The following is a 17,768-nucleotide window of genomic DNA, read 5'->3' on the forward strand; positions in this document are numbered from 1 at the left end:
CACTCTCCCTTTGCTTTCTTCTCTTCTAAGATTGCTTAACATTTTCCTTGGCCCCTTCATGCTTTATCTGCATAAATGACTCAATACCAGTTTCCTGAAAGAAATTAATTTCTACCTTCCCACAATCTTCTCCCCTTACAATGTTTCTCTACCAATCTGGTTTCCTGCATCTGCCCCCTTCTAGAATGTGCCAACCTTCTTCCCTGTTCAGATGTTAATACTCTCTTCTTTTCCAAGTATAAGCCACGGAAAGATGCTGACTTCTGCCCCTGCTGTCTGTGTGATGCTAATGGCTCCCTGGCTCTCAGTGACCACTGATTCCTGGCCTGTGTGATGACTGTGGCTTTCTCTCTTCCCCAGTTGTGCGAGCCAAACACAACTACTAATCTCCCCATCTGCAATCTTAGTGAGGGTGGGAGCCCTTCATTCCATGTATTTCAGAATATAGTGAATGGTCAACCCTTAGCAGCCAAAGGTGATGATTTCCCTAACAATACTTTTAGAACTATATTATTCCAAGGCTTCCACATGTTTAATGTATCCCTCCGAAAAAAAAACATTTTAAGTACATCTGCACAATGAATGTTATGAAACCACTAAAAATAGTGACTATGAAATGCTTTCAGAGACATGAAAAAATGCTCAGAAAAGAAAGCTGAGTGGGAAAAAAAGATCGCATAAAATAGTAAGATCCTGCCTTTGTTTAGAGAGAGAGGAAATATGAAGACATGAGGTAAAGACCAAAAAATATACACCAAATTATTAACAGTAGGTGTTTGCAGGCCGTGAGATTATGGCTAACTTTCAAAATTATACTTTTCTGTTTTCCAATGTTTTGTAATTAGTACAATCAACCTGTGCAATCAGGGATAGATGGACCAACGGATGGGAGGCAGGCTGATGCAGGCTTGCTCATAGGGTTGAACAGGAGACAGACAGAGGGCCAACAGTTCAGGTGCCTGTTGGAAGCACACAGAGTGGCAGGAGGGAAGCTGGGGTCACTCCGCCTGTACCTGCTCGCTGTGTGGTGCTTCACTCCGGGCTTTGGTTCCTCATGAGTAAAACCTACCACTCAGGGTTAATGTGAAGCCTGAACGGAAGTCTCCTAACTATGGCTGGGATGTAGCTGTACTTAATAAACATGTGTCTCCTCCCATTCCATCTGGGGGCCTCAGTGTGGTGACCTGCAGAATGGGTGGGAGTTGAGGAAGCGGGGCATTCAGCTGCCATTCTCCACAATTTCACCTTCGGGAAAAGACGTGCAGCCATTTCTAGGCAAGGCAAAAAGCAAAATATATATATATATAAATAAATAAAAGCTCATAAGAAAAACAGAAGTTAGCTCAAAGTGGAGGTAGGTGATTTCCCCTGCAGCTTAGGCAGGACACAGGTGAATGAGATACGGTCCATTGCCTGCAATCAAGGCTGCAGCACCTCCCTGAAGTGTGTTCCATGCTCTAAGGGACCTGGCGCCACCCTAGAGATCCAATGTCCCACCAACGAAATGAGCTGCTCTACTCAGACATAAAGACATTATGAAATCTTCCAATAGTGCCAAAGGCCACAAATGTGAATGTCAGGATGCTCAGAAAGCAAACAAGATACTGATGGGGTCACGAATTCACTTCTACTCCAGGTCCTTACAGAAACGATCCACTTTCACCCTAATACAAATGGATGATGCTATGATGTTACAAAGGACACAGGAATCCTGCACATCTTAGCTTTACTTATGTGTTTAAATGTGCAACAATTATGCCTAGTGATTATATGCATGTAGATATTCAGAAACAGCAATAAACACAAGGAAAACAAAAGGCCACACACAATAGCTATTAGTACTAATAAAATTATTGGGGCTGGGCCAGGTGGCTCATGCCTGTAATCCCAGAACTTTGGGAAGCCGAGGCGGGTGAATCACGAGGTTAGGAGTTTGAGACCAGCTTGGCAACATAGTGAAACCCCATCTCTACTAAAAATACAAAAATCAGCTGGGTGTGGTGGCACACGCCTGTAGTCCCAGATACTCGGGAAGGCTGAGGCAGGAGAATCACTTGAACCCAGGAGCAGAGGTTGCAGTGAGCCGAGATCGCGCCACTGCACTCCAGCCTGGGCGACAGAGTGAGACTCCATCTCGAGAAATAAAAATAAAAATAAAAATAAATTATTGGGAAGTGAGAGAGTGAAGGCTATACACAATCCATTGTTTTCTATTTAAAGCTTGTAACCTGATTATTTTCCACTGAAAATCCACAAGCTGAAATTTTTTTTAACAACATGGTTATTCTTTCAAGATTTCTGTCATATTCACCATTTGTTCAAATCTGGAAAAAGATTTGTGCGCCTGGAATAATGAATGGCCAGATTTTATTCTGATTAAGAAATCAAATCACCTTAGGCCAAAGCCAGATGTGCAATTTTCCATTCACTAGAAAAAAATTCAGGCAATTTTGAATATAAATGCATACAAATATAGACATTCATATATTTAACTGCAAATAATTTATTAATAATTTTATCCAGTGCATAAAATATTATACTTAAAGGGGAAACATCAGAGGGAGTGGAAGACTGGGGACATGGACACTCACCTGGTCGCATGACTGTCAGAGCTGTCTGCCCAGCGGTGTCCTCTGCCCGCTTATACCACACACCACTGGGGCTAGGTAGCCACTCCTCCACGCGGCAGCTGTAGGTCCCACTGTCTTGCACAGCCACGTTCTGGATGAAGAGCCGGTACACGCCGGGGGAAGGACTCTCCAAATGCAGCCGCCCCTTCAGGTTGTTCTTGGCCGCCTGCTCTCCATAGTGGAAGGTGGCCTCTCGGCTCAGACGGGCCACAGTCTCCTGCTCAGGGTGGTTGGGCTTCCATACAAACCATTCCACCATGAGCTGGGAGGCTATGCTGGTGCGATTGAGGATGACACACTCCAGCTGCACCTGCCGGGTCTCCAGAACCGACAGGTTCCCCTGGGCTTGGCTGAGCCTCAGGCGGCTATCTGGAACAGTGAGGAAACAGAAGTCAGCCACAAGAGGACAATCCACATGCATCCTTTCCCAGGGTGGGTGAAAAGGTACTTTCCAAACACAGAAGGATGGCAGATGGGCTCCATTAGGAGAAACATTTCTCAGATGTGGCTCCCTAAACATTCTGAGTTCCTCGATCATGTGTTGGAATGCCTGAGTTTTGAGGAGTTCGATGTTACAGTAACAGCTGTCCCTGAAGTCACAGCCCTCATCACTTCTGAGGCTCACGGGAGGATGAGCAGAAGCTGCAGAGACTGCACATCCAAATGACAAAAGACCCCAAAGCATGTGGCTGACTGAGGCGGGTGGCTGGGAACAGTCAGGGAAGGGGATGGTGAGAAACCCCGAAAAGAATAAACTTTTAAAACTGACCATATGATGGCTAGAAAATGTTGGGCTGCCAACCGCACAGAAACTGCAGGGGGAAACCCAGTTTAATCTGTTCATCTGTTACCCTCAGAATTGTAGTTCTCAATTTTCTTACAAAAACCTACACAAGTTCCCTCTTAGGGTGGGAATACAACTGATATGACAGCAGTAAAGAAAAGATTCCTGGGTGTGGTGGCTCACACCTGTCATACCAGCACTTTGGGAGGCCAAGGTGGGTGAATCACTTGAGGCCAGGAGTTTGAGACCAGCCTGGCCAACACAGTGAAACCCTGTCTCCATTAAAAAATACAAAAAGAGGTGGTGTGCACCTGTAATCCCAGCTACAAGGGGGGGGTGAAGGTTGCAGTGAGCCAAGATCATGCCATTGCACTCCAGCCTGGGTAACAGAGTAAGACGCTGCCTCAAAAGAAACAAAAAGGAAAAAAGAAAAAAAAGAAAAGACTGACACCAATGGAACTGGGTGCTTTGAAAACTCAGCCAAGCAGAGTCTCCTCCAGTGGAAAAGTGTCATTAATGACAGCACACCTTGATGGCATGCCTATGATCTCACAAGGGCCCAAATGACTCTCTCTGGACCAGACGTATCTAAAAGCTATGACACTATGAATACACTGTAGCACCTCAGGAATGAGACTTCTGAGTGACGTCAGAGGCAGAGAGGCTGGGCACTTTCACTCATTACTTTTACACCCTTCAGTTACACCTGCCTGAATGTTTTACAGTGTTCATGATTACTTTTGTAACTCAAGTTAGGAAATATAAAATAACCAACTTTATAGAACGAAATCCCTTTCTCCTTCCCCATTCAAATATATATATATATATATATACATATGAAGATATTAACTGTGGTTGTCTCAGGGTTGAAAGGTTACTCTCTTTGTTTTGTTTTGTTTCTTGGGTTTTTTATTTAATTTTTTAATTTTTTTGGTGTGTATGTATTTTCCGAAAGAAAACGATACAAATCAAAACTGTCAACTGAAACAGGGAAAGCTGTTTCACTCGGTGTCCTGTGAGTTTCACATTTACAGTTTTAAAGTTCACTATAACGGAGACTTCATTAAATGTGTGGACAGGGATCCTTCCAATCCTTCTGCACTGTCCCACTTAGCTTGACTGTAGTCTCAGAGAGGGAAATCCCCTCAATAAGTCTAGGCCCCTCCAAGAATCTCTCGGTTTCAGTACAAATGAGGAAAGGAAAAGATGGTCATGACTAGAGGGAAATGCAGAGGGACGGGGGTGATCGTGTTCTTTCAGTAGAGAAAATAATTAGAACTGAAAATAGATGAAAAATAGGAACCAAAAGAACACTGGTGGGCCCAATGACAACCTTCATTTTCAAAAACCCCAGGGACTGGCCTGAAGTCAGGTCACCAAAAATGCCACTGGGAATCACTTCAGACCAGAGCTTCCTGTTTCATGTACCAGCAGAGGTTAGCAGAAAATGCCACCATGAGGCCAGTGAGAATCCCTGGAAATAGACTATCCTCAGGCAAAGGAGGAGGACAGACCCACTGCATTCAGCAGGGGCCAGGCCACATCTGGAGCTCGGTACTGGGTTCCACTGGCTTACTGAACGGGCCTCCTTAGGAGATGAGCAATGGTGAAGAAAACCAAGCTCCAATGCCTACCCAGGAGGCTTCGACTCTAGTGGCAGAGACAGAAAACAAATGTGGCTATATATGCATTCTAATATAAAACATAATGCATAGCAACTGGTGAGTCTGTGTTAAGTATAAATATAAATAAATACTTAGTAATTACTTATATATGAATAAGTACATTAACAGAATGTCAGGTGGTGATATGTATTGTGGAAAGGCCGGGGAAGGAAAGCTAGAGTGATGAGGGCTTACGTTTAAGTTAAAATGAGCTGGGAATCCCCCTTTAAGGAAGAGCAAGATAAATAAATATCTATGGCCAACATGTTCCAGGCTGAGAGAACAGTAAGTACCAAGGCCTTGGGGTGCCCAAGGAAAGCAATAATTTATTCCTTATTCAACCAGTATTTACTAAGAGTACCAGACTGGTGGCTGAAGATATGACACAGCCCTGTCCTCAAAGTGCTTCCAGTGTAGTATAGAAGAAACACAAACCATTATTAGACTATGTGTTTTATAATGGACCCATACTGGTATGGGAGAAATCAGGGCAGGCTTCCTAAAGGTGGTGCTGAATGAAGTCTTAGGGATAGGGTGAAGACAGGGGAGAAGCAGCAGGAGAAACACATTCCAGACAATGAGGATGACACAAGCAAAGGTCTCGAGATGAGACTCTGGGTGGCAACACAGCACCCCCGTGGCCCATCAGGAAGGAAGGTAGCAGCAACCACAAATTGTAGGGACGGAGAATTGGCGATGGAGAGGCCATTAAGGCTACATTATGTGAGCAGAAGTTGAAAGAACTAGAGATCGTTAACAGAAGAGGGGAGATTGAAAGGGGTATACGCTTCATGTGTTTGAAAGGAAATGACCCAGACTTACCTTTTGTTGTTCTAGGGGCAGATCTAAAGAGGGAAATTACAGGAAGGTGATCTTTTCGACAATCAGAGCTACCCAAAAGTGGAACTGAGGCTTGCAGAGTGAGAGCTCTCCCTCCCTGGAAGCATTCTAGCAGAGGTTGAGTGCCTCCTGTCAGGGAGAAGAATAAGGGCTACACCCTGGGGTCGAAGAGGGGCCAAAGAAGGAGATTCAGTTTGGAGATAGGAAGGGCTTGTGGGGGCTGCGCTGGGAGCTAAGGAAGAAGGGGATGCAGACGCATAAAACCAGAAAACTCTGGGTGTGGAGCTGGTGCCAGCCTGAGATCCCGGGTGCAAACTGCAAACCCAGAAGGAGATGCAGGAGCTGCCAAGAACTCTGCTTTGCCACATCTTGCTAACCACAGCTGCCCTCTCCGGCTGCTCCTTGGTGAAGATGGTGTCCACAGAAGCAGAGTCAAGGATGCTTCCATGAGTCTGCCATCAGCATCGGGACCCATGCAGATAAAATGGGTGGAGCTGCAGCGTGCTAGAGTGATGGTCTGTGTACCTGCACCCACACCCGGCATGTACCTTGCAGAGAGTCTCTCCACACCAGCCCCACGGAGCTCCGTCCACCCCTAGGCAGTCTCTGCACCACACCCGCTAGCCCAGGACAGCCGTACCCTGCGTCCTTACCGGGCTGTTTAACAGTGACTTCTGTGCGCCCAGAAACCTCCTCTGCCAGCTTGTACCAGGCGTAGTTGGGGCTCAGCAGCCACTCCTCCACGTGGCAGTAGTAGCTGCCGCTGTCACTGACCTCAGCTCTCTGGACGGTGAGGCTGAACAGGCCCCCCGACACATGCCTCTCAAACTGAAGCCTGGCTCTCAGGCCCTCCTCCTCCGCATAAGTGCCGTACTCGAAGGCGGAGTTGTGGGTGGTCTTCAGGATGAGTTTGCCGTCGGCATCTGAGGGCTTATGGACGTACCAGAGCACTGCGAAGTGGGAGTTCTGGCTTGTCTGAGACTTGACTGAGCAGTTCAACTGAATGGGCCTGTTTTCCACCAGGGTCAGGGTCCTCTTCGATTTGCTCACCTGCAGCTTTGTCACTGCAAAGGAGAGGGGAACAGAGGAATTGCCACACACTCCCAGAAACGTGGCCCATCCACCTTGAGGCTCTGAGCCAGGTTTCCTCCAGATTTAAGACAGGCTGGCTTCAGTGCCTTCAGAAGAAGGCAGCACAGAGCCCAGGTTCCCTAAGGATCCTTCTCTGTCTGTCCGTGCCACGCTTCTACCATCTCTCCCCTATCCGCTGCCTGCACTCCCCACCATCACAGGCCTCCCAGGGTGATCCAGCTGAAATACTAATCTGGCTATATCAGGTCTCTGCTTGAAAAATTTAATGGCTCTGAACTACCTATGAGCTATAGAGAAACATTTCCTTTTCACAGTACAGAGTTCCTCTAGGATCTGGTCCTCACCCACGTGTCCTGACTCATTTCCTACGACTCACCCTCAAGCACCCTCCACAGGCACACACCCTTGGTGCAGTTTCCCCTGAGCTCTGACCTTTGCCCTTGCTGTCCTCTCTGCCCGTCTCCTTCTGCCGCCTCCCACCCTGACCCTTCTCTCCACTTGCCCTCATTCCCGTCCCCTGGGCTCAATACACTTCCTTAGCACCCTCTTACGTATCTCTGGGCTGTCTGTCCATGCATCTCTCTCCCATCCTAGATGGTGAGCTCCCCCAGGGCAGAGATCAAGCTCTTTCCACTCAATCAGCCAGTATTTACAGAGTGCCCACTCAGTTTCCCACAAGATGCTAAGTGCTGAGGATACCCTGAAGAGTAGGCCAGAGTCCCAGCCCTGATGGGGCAGACTGCCTAGTGGATGTTCTCATCGCTGTACCCCCGCAGAGTCCCAGCCCTGATGGGCAGACCGCCTAGTGGATGTTCTTGTCGCTGCACCCCCCGGAGCCTAGCACAGCGCCTGGGCCAGGAAGGCATTCGGATCAGCATTTGCTGAAATAGGTGAATGAGTGGGTGAGCAAATGAGAGCACACTGGAAAAACACAACAGGTAATGAGAGGATGCTGCAGGGAGCCTTCCTCTGGGGGAGTAAGAGAGAAGGCCAAGAAGACGGGAAACCACGAGGCAAGGCAAAGCCAACTGTAGTCCTCCCTTCCCTTCAATGTCCCACTCCAAAAACAGACAAGAGGGCAGACTGTGAAACACCTCTCTTGCAGCTAAGTACTGGCGATGTTCACCTTGCCAGTGGCAAGAAGCTAAAGTCTAATGAAACCCATCCTAGGAAGGTGATTTGAGATCTCACCCACTCCATCATCATTTTGCTTGGCTCTGCATTCCCCCACCCACCCTCTCCCACTACTAAATATGAAAAAAGAAACCATTCTAGGTTCCTCTTAGGAAACTCATAGTACAAGCATTGTTCCACCTCCACCACTCTCTTCACACTTAGTTTTTTGGCCGCAGGGACCAAACCATTTGCCAGCTGAGAAAGAAAGCAGAGGCAAGGTACAGATTCCACCCAGGGAGAGCAACCTGGGCCTCCTCCAACTGAGCTTGTCCAGAGGGAGGGGCAGGGCGGGGATGCCTGGCCAGGCTCCAGCACTCTGCTGGTCAGACTCTTGTTTCTTAAGGCCAGCTCAACCCCAGGAACTGCATCCAGACCCAGGACCCAGCCCACTGTCATGCCCCTGGCCTGCCAGCTTGCTTAGGCTTGCTTTGGCGAGTCCCATGCATCATGGGATGAAAACTTGTGAAAGCCACAGACTGCCACTTGGTCCCCCTGTAACACACAGACAAATGTCCTGAATGGGTGGAAGGATTAGGAAGCCAAGGTGTGGCAGAGTCCAATTCCCAATGCCATAACTGAGCAATGCTGAGGACACACCTCCCAGTGGTAAATCAGACATTCTCTCCAGGAAGACTTGTTGAATTGACATACCACAGACCTTCTCACGTCAGCAAGAACACACCAGGCACCACTTAGAGAGAAATCCTATGTGCCACGGCCCCGCCCTCCCGGGTCCATCTTTTTTGTTAGCAAGTCCAATCTTTTGCCTTCTCCCTTCTTCAAACGCAGAAAGTCCTCTAGGGCACACTGGGAATCCAGGGAAAGGTTTACCCTTAAGCTCCCAAGCTTTGGAGACTACATTTGCATTAGCTTGCCAGTCGACTTTCAGATTGGATTCCTATAATACTTGAAACAACCGGCTCCCTTTTCATTCCTTTCCAACCCAATTCGCCGCATGCAAATGATATCTATATCAGCGCAAATGACACCACCTGAATTATCTGGTTCTTGGCCAAAAAAACTGGGTTGTTCAGCCTGGAGTAGAAAGAGCTTTAAAATGTATTATTAATTGGGGCTGGATTATTTTTGCAACTGTTACTAAGGAAACCTCAATTGCTATAGTAACTGCATATGTTAAACTGGAATCCTATGACTGAACTTCAATTCAGTCACATGGTCTGAGAACAAGGATCCAAGGAAGAGAAATGTTTCAAAGCATTTCCATTTTTTCTTTTGCCTTCCCATGTCAAAATATTGTGAAGTGTTGAGAAGCTTGAAAGAGAGGCATTTTTAAAATTTGGTGCCCATCTGACAGGTGCGTAAGGGGTCAGCTCCTATTCTATGCTCTGGGTTTCCTCCCACATCTCCAGGCAGGTAGGACTTTTCCTGAGGCACAGGGGAGACTGGAATCTCCACATATAATCAGGGAGCCCTCCCACGTCCTGCCGAAGCCCTGCCCTGGGCGGTGTGCAGCCTGCCAGCACCACCTTCCTCCACACAGCTAGGAGAGCCCTGCCTCCTTACAGAACACAGGTGTTTTCATCTGCAAAATAGAACAATATGTATCTATCCCCATGAGGAGTTCCGTGCAGAGTAAAAGCAATTGTCTATAAAAAGAGTTTAGCACAGAACCTGATACATAACAAACACCCAGTCAATTTTTAGCTAGTCTCATTCCTTTTTGGTTTCTGTGCCTTGTCCCAAGTTCAAGGCTCAACATTTAGATTGGGAGCTGACAAGCATAAGTGGCACTCTTTCTGCTCAAAGTGCTGGACTTGGGCCAGCAGCACCGGCAGGAACTGGGAGCCTGTTAGAAATGCAGACTCTCAGGCCCTACCCCAGACCCAGTAAGTCAGAATCTGCACTTCAACAAGATCCCCAGGTGATTCACAGGGAGCTTCAAGCTTGAGAAACCCTGGACTTGGCCGAGTAAGTGACTGGGCTTTGAAAGAAAAGACTGGTTAACTCCCAACAGCTAATCGGCAGGAGGAAGAAAGAATCCAGCAAGAGGCAGGAAGAGGGACCCAGAGCTACTCCAGCTCAACCTAGCAGCTGCCTCCGCTGCAGCCCCCAGGGCTGGACCCTGCTTGAGGGAATGACCCTTTCCTTCTGCAGTTGGAGAGTTTCCTTCCCAGGCTTCTGATGAAAACTTGGAAGATCTGTGTTTTGTATTGTAGGAGAGGCTGTTGTGTTTGTTACAAGCCAGGATAGGGTGGTTTCAAGGTGGGCGACATCAGGAAGAGGGAAGAAGTCCGCAGCAGAGATGAGCAGCGCTCTCCTCAGCCAGCCTACCCTCCCTGCGGACTCCACTCTGTGTGCTCTTCTCACTCAAATCTCATTCATTTCTTCAGTAAAGGATTCCCTTACCCTCCACTATCGCTCTGTTACTGCTGCCTTACGATGAAGGTAATTTCAAAGTCTCTTTCCTACAAAATTCTAAGCCTATGCAGGGCAGGGACTATGACCCAATCACTGTTATATTAATAAACGAATAGTTGAATAAATGTGGTTACTTTTTAAACAGAGGGACAATTCTGATTCTGATAGAAGAGAGAACATTTCAAAAGGTATGTGGCCTCTGAGCTAGGCCCTGAGAAACAAGCAGAGGAGGAGAATGAAAGGGCATGCCAGAGCGAGGGGACGGGGAAAGATGCCAACTGCCCTGTGTACTGTGTTCCGGGAGGAGTAAGTGCTCAGCTGTAGCGGATGAGGTTAGAAAGGTAAGCTTCGGCCACACTGCAAGGGGCCTGGAGCCTGCACTTGCTCCTGACCACCTGTGGCCCTCAGCGTACACTCCAGGGGTCTGCAGATCAGCACCTCCTGGGAATTTGCCAGCCCCTACTAAGTCACAAGAACTGCAGGTGAGGCTCAGCAACCTGGTCTCATAAGCCTTCCAACTGATTCTGATGCAGTCAAGTTTGAGAAGCCACAGCCATGCTGCTGAGGTGGCTGCCGGGAAGTCTGGAGAGCGGTTTCTGTGCAGTGGTGTGAGCAGCAGCCAGTGGGTGGCAGGTGAGAAGAGATGGGCAGTGAGGGAGGAAGACGCTGCTCTTTATTAAGGACAACGGACAGTCATGCCAGAGATAGAGGAGGCCAGTGGCTGCAGCAGGAGAGATTTTTCAAGTGGAGGGAAGCGAGTCAGACGAGAGACTAGGAGAGAATGCAGGGTGAGCCGGCTGGGAAACCAGTGGCACCGGCCAAACTGCTACTATACCTGAACCCCTCTGTCCTTAACACCCCTGCTCTCAGCATTCTCTGCACGGCCATTCCCTATTTGGGCCCCCAGTGAGCTTTCTCAGGCTCTTATAATTGGCCTGCATACGACACTCCCTGCCTCCAGGCTTAGCCACAGCCAGGGGATTTTCCTAAATGGCAAACGAGGCATTGTCCATGGCTGCCCACCCCATAGCCCGAGAGAGCAGGTCTCAATCAGGCCGCTAATCACAAGCAGGTCTTTGGGTGCCATGTTGATTTGGGGAGGGGTATATATATTCAATGGAATAAAGCCATTGAAGATGTAAAATCCTATCTGGGACAACTCCAGGCAACAAAACTCTGCCTCCGTGTCCTGTGTGACTTTCGAATGACATTCATATGGGCAAAAAATATGTCTCTGAGCCTAGAACTTTCATTTTACTATAATCACAAGACTTTTATTTTGCATGGTTTTAATATATGCCAGGTCAGTCAGGAGAGGATTTTCCTTTGTTTTGTTCAGAATTGTAGCAAGAGTTGCCCGAGACTTCAGAAACCCTGTGGGGATGGCGGTGCTGCTCGAGGTCACAAGTCCCTGATACAGTGGCCGTCAGCGTGCGTTCAGAGGCAGCGCTGACTCTGACTGTGCCTCCTAGCATAGCTGTCCTGAGCATTTACAGTGTATTTACATTGAAATACAGTATTTTACTATGAACTACTTTTTAAAAAAATCTTTTTTTATCCCACAACTTGGGCAGTACAGCAAATTTTAAAGATGAGATGATTAGGAATGTTATATCATATATGAATTTCATTTCTGGGTAAAGGAAATATTACAAATTATTACAAAAATGGAGTATATGATCTGGGTATGAGCTGAAGTCCTAATTTCTGAGTTTTGGATATTCTTATTTATTTAGCAAACTTTAACCTGGTCCTCTGTGCTCAGCACTATTCTAGGCACTTTATAAATATTAACTACTTGGTCCTTACCAATCCGATGAAATAAATATTATTCCCAATTTTATAAAGACCCTTGCCCAAGGTCACACAGCTGGTTCAGTGGTAGAGCTGGCATTGAAACCCAGGCTGCCTGGTCTGTCCTTGCTTTTAGCCATTATATATGCCCACCCTCACTCCATACTCCCGTGTACAAAAAGAACTGCCTGATCCCTGCCAGCTTGCCTGGAGGTGGACCCCTAGCAGACCCCATGCTTTAGTCATCTCAAGATAAGCATGCTGCTCCCACCCTCTGTGACTGTCTTTGTTCACACTGTCCTCTGAGCCTGAAATGCTCCACTCCTCCTTCCCAACCTCCTGCCCTCACCCTCACCCCATTCCCTCCTCATGCCTCCTGCCCCTGCCCATGCCCTGTGCTGGCTCTGCCTTCACACCTGTAATGCTTTTCTGCTCTCCTCTGTTCCTAGGCGTGCTGCCTTCCTCAAAGCCTGCAAGGCAGGAACGTGACACACCCACCTCTGCAACCTCACCAGCATGGCAACCTGGCACTTAGTAGGTGCTCAAACATGCGTACAGAGAGAAGGGGAGGGAGGGGCAAGGGGAAAGCCACAAGAGTCTGGAGGTGGAAATGGCTAATTAAAGTAACCCAGATGCACACTACCCTGCCTTACCTGTCTGCAGGCAGAGCAGTGACCCTGGCTATTTGATGCCAATAACAAGTGCCCTGGTGTTACCATGACAACAGGCCTGAGGCATGGGGGAAGTGCTGGGCACTCCTCTGAGGGCTCCTGCACTCACGCTCATTCTATCTTGGCACAGACAACAGGCAGACACCACCTAGGATGGAAGAAAGAGAACCCCAGACTCCCCTGAAAGAAGGCAGAGGCCAGTTCTGAGGGATGGGGCAGCCAGTCACCCACTAGAATGTGACAAAGAGAGCCAGTGTTCACGTGCTCTGGGCTCATGGAAGTCAAAGAAAAGCCCTCCACTATCCCAATGTGCCAGGTCAGCAATAAGAAAGAGAAGAAAAGCGATGTGGCAACATCCAGAGGGTATTAAATATTCATCCTGACTGCCCATCACTAAAACCCCAGCAGAATACACCCTCTGACAAGTCGGCTTTCCACCGCCGGAGGCTGTCCTCCTGGAAGCTTGTGTATTGCTTTGTCGATTTTAATGTACAATATTTAATAGCCAAACCAAGATATTGTCGTAAACATTTGGAAAATGAGTGCTGGCATTTCCCTGACTGCTTCTGTATTTAGGGAGGTATAATTGGAGGGTGTTTTGAGCTAAAGAAAATCAGAAGGAAGCAAAGTGATTATGCTTCACAATTAGAAGAGAAAAGAACTGATGAAGAACTAGGAACCAAACATGTCGAACTGGCTGAAAGTCTTGCCTAAATGCCCCTTGGGGGGGTCACACTGCGATCAGTGGGGTTCAGGCTCAGCTAATCAGTGGCCACATGGGAGTGACGGCATTCCTTGAAGATTCTGCCGGGGATGTGCATACACAGCAGAAGGCAGGCATAAGGAATGCTCGGATAACAACAGATCCACAGCAAGGCAACTGTGCCTCCCACCAGAGATTCTGATGGGTACTGACATGGGGGCAGGATCAGCAGGTGGCCCCAGCAGGGACGAGTCTGGGGCACAGACCACAAAGAACCTTGCTGAGATGAATGATATCACAGCAGCGGAAGGCTGATGATAAATGGACTAGCGTGACTGAGTCAACAGTCCCCGGATTCCTATTTGATTCTGATGGAATAAGAATATACAACACAATATTCTTTAAAACGGGGGTGGCAGGGGACATTTCTATGGAAGACACCAGAGCAGGGCTGAGAATCTATGTTTTGAGCGGCAAGGTATGCAGGGAGAGCCAAAGAAGAGAGCACAGCGCTGGTGTCGAGCCTCTGGTATCCCCCAAGTCTTGGAGCCACCTTGTGGCAGAAGCTGGAAGAATCAGGAGTTAAAAGGGACACAAGATTAACCTTTTGCCATCAGCAAACCATGGCTCGAGGAACCTCTACAAGTGTCTTATGACCCCAACTTCCAAAAAAACTCATTTAAGGATATGCTAAAGAGGGTTAGGAAATCAGGGGTGGTTAACCAGAGAGAGGAAACAGTAAACACAAGTACCCGGTACCAAAGAGGATTCCCGAGAAGAAAAACGCTTGTCTAGAACACATAATAATAAAATTAGGAACCTGGACTCTGGAGCCAGACTGCCTGCCTGACTTGAATCCTGGCTCTGCTGTTTACTGTGGCACACCGATGAGTTTACATGACTTCCGTGTCAGTGTCCTCGTCTGTGAAGCTGAGCGAAACAGTCCCCCTCACGGCACTGCACGGATGAAGGAAGGAGGAACTAACTTATTATGTGTAAAGCACTCAGAACAGTTTACAAGAAATGCTCTACTGTGATTACGACCAGTAACACCAGTGCCGTGACTCTTCCACATCATCATCGGTCTACAAGGAGAAAATCCCTCTGTAAAGGACACCATTAACTCTGAATGCAGAAAGAGTAATCTCTGATTACACAGCCTTTAAAAAGGTCAAAGTCTCCCTACCCCAATTGCTTTTTGGTTTTTTTGAGACGGAGTTTCGCTGTTGTTACCCGGGCTGGAGTGCAATGGCGCGATCTCGGCTCACCGCAACCTCCGCCTCCTGGGTTCAGGCTATTCTCCTGCCTCAGCCTCCTGAGTAGCTGGGATTACAGGCACGCGCCACCATGCCCAGCTAATTTTTTGTATTTTTAGTAGAAACGGGGTTTCACCATGTTGACCAGGATGGTCTCGATCTCTTGACCTCGTGATCCACCCGCCTCGGCCTCCCAACCCAATTGCTTTTTAACACAGCACACCTGGATTCAAATCCCAATTTCCCCACTCAGTAGGTATTTAATCTGAGCAAGTGAGAACCTCTCTGAGCCTCTGTTACTTCACTTACAAAATGGGAAAGCAGTATGTTCCCCCCAGGGCTGCAGTGAGGATTAACTGAGATAATACACAGCATGTGTCCAACAGTCTTTAGCACACAGTCAGCTCTCATGCATTTTTCTACTTCTATTTCTCCAAAATGAATGCACCAGAACCAAAGTACACAGGAAAAAGAGTAAAAACTCATAGGAAGCTCTCTGGAAAATATGAAGTGCTAAATGCATAAATATTTAATAGAGGAGAGACAGTAACGCTTCGGGGATGCACTCTCCTGGTGCCTCAGCCGCCCTCTGGGAGTCCTGCACGGCCTCACGCACCCACCTTGCTCTTCCTAGCCTCCAGAGGGCCGTAGAAGAACATTACCGTGCACCCTTAAGTAGGGGCCGCATAACAGCCCAACTGCAGTGATACTCATAAGCCTCCTATGCCAACCCCTGTTGATTCTCACCTTACAGTGAAAACACAACAGAAACCAGCCAAATACAGGAGACACAAAGACATCCTCAGAGCAGATCCGGGGTCTCCCAACCCTCCAGCCACTTTATCTACCTGGGGGCAATTATGACACAAAGGAAAATGTGAAAGTGTTTGCTCTACGGAGGCCAGAGAGACCTGGGCTCCAACCTCACTTCAAATCTCAGTTTTGCCGCTTCACCTGCTGGCTGGCCTCCATCAAGATTTCCAGCCGCTTGGATTCTGATGGAATAAGAATATTCAACACAATATTCTTTAAAACAGGGGTGGCAGGGGACATTTCTACGGAAGACACCAGAGCAGGGCTGGTTTGGTCTGGTTTCCTCATGAGCAGAATAGGGATACAAACACCTACATTATGAGGTTGCTGCATAAACTTAAAAAGAAAACATGAGTAAGGCACTCAGCACAAACCTGGCATCTCAGAGGGACTTCAAACATTTTCTTCCTTGTCTGCCTTTAGTAACGTCATAAATTAATCCAAATAATTAGAACCTTCAGTGAACTCATTCTGTATTCTTCCCTTAGGCACTCCAGCCTCAGATTCCAAGTACCACCAGAAACAGGCAGATACTAGGGATTTATTCAAAAAGGCAATGTGAGGCAATGTCACACAACGTCTTGGGGTCAGCACCTCTACCTTCGACAGCTGCAGAACCACGTGACAGGGACTGCTGCTCCGAAAACTGACCTTGAGAGCCAGAAGGAACCGAAAAAAGGTGCAATTACAATCCTAATGTCCCACTCAATAATGCAGGCAAGTGGGTACCTTGACATTTTCCACAACAAGGGTTCACATGAAATGGGGTCTCTGCTTAACCTTCCATTAACCTGAAAATCCACTTAAGCAAAACAGCCTCTTCCCAGAGCATCTTGTCAGTCCGAGCAGAGGCTCTCACTGGCCAAAGGAACAGTCTCATCATATATACAATTCACTTATTCCAAATGTGTTACACAACAGAACTCTGTTAGGGTGAGAAGGGGTGAAGGAGAAACTCACAGTTTATCATTATTTAACCTCACACTGCTGAAAACAACACTGTGGCCACCTAAAGTAGTCTAGCAGACCAGGTCAGGCACTAACCGTGGCTGTTAGTGGGCAGAAAAATCCTTTGGCAAGGCGTTCAAGCCAGCATGGGCTGGATGAGGGAAGAAACACAGGAGCCTACCAGCTGGGCTCCACCCTCCACCAGCTTCTAACCTGGCAGGAGACAAGGACAGACAGAAGAAAACCCTAAGAGCTGCATGTACTTAGCTGCTCCCACCTGTCAGCGGAAGAGCTGCATGAAGGTGAAAGCCACTGACTAATGCTCCCCAAATTAATGCATCCTTATGATCCACTTTGAAAGAGACTCAGCCTCCATAGAGGAAGGAACTCGAATTCAAGCCCCAGACAACTGGATGGAGCCTGGGTGCAGACAATGCTGTGGGCGAAAGACAACCAGGATTCAAATCCTGGCTCCACCGTTCACTGGGTACATGACCTTAGGCTGGTCACTTAAATATTTCCTGGGGTTGCGTGCAAGTCTAATAAAGTAACTGACCTTCAGCACCTAGCACCAAGAAGGTGCTCAGTAAGTGCCCATCACCCTCCCTCTTTCCTCAGAATTTCCTTGTCTGTGAACAGGGGACAGTGATACCACTTCCACATACTTGTACGAGGATTACAGGAGATGAGGTTGAGTAAAGAGAAGGGCTTTCTTTAAAACAACTGGCTTGTACATTTCAGAAATGTCCACGTCTTCACACACACACAGGTTAGGGAACTGTTCCAGATGAAAGGAGTCTAAAGAGGCAGGACAACAAATGTGATGTGTGATCCCCGAGTGGATCCTGATTTGGAAGGGAATAAACTCTGAAGGACATGACTGGGACAACTGGGGAAATGCGGGTGATAGGACCACAGCCACGTAAAATTCCAAGAGTGATCATGGTGCCGCGGGGGGGCAGGTTCTTAGGAGTTACATGCTGAAGCCCTTAGGAGGAAGTGTCCCAATGTCCACAGC

The 17,768-nt window shown here is 47.8% G+C and overlaps 1 protein-coding gene across 4 annotated transcripts in view; it reads right to left on the minus strand.

Annotated features, from left to right (window-relative positions):
• IGSF3 (immunoglobulin superfamily member 3) overlaps positions 1 to 17,768 on the minus strand; it is a 93,577-nt gene that overhangs the window by 7,796 nt on the left and 68,013 nt on the right. For all 4 annotated transcript variants that reach the window (XM_009001964.5, XM_017975053.4, XM_017975052.4 and 1 more), the window contains 2 exons: positions 6,572 to 6,982; positions 2,592 to 2,999 (listed from right to left, as the gene is read on the minus strand). In XM_009001964.5, the coding sequence (XP_009000212.4) occupies positions 2,592 to 2,999; positions 6,572 to 6,982 (819 nt within the window). The remainder of the gene's footprint in view (positions 1 to 2,591; positions 3,000 to 6,571; positions 6,983 to 17,768) is intronic.

This window comes from Callithrix jacchus, chromosome 7 (genome assembly GCF_049354715.1).
Source record: "Callithrix jacchus isolate 240 chromosome 7, calJac240_pri, whole genome shotgun sequence".
NCBI classification, from domain to species: Eukaryota; Metazoa; Chordata; class Mammalia; order Primates; family Cebidae; genus Callithrix; species Callithrix jacchus.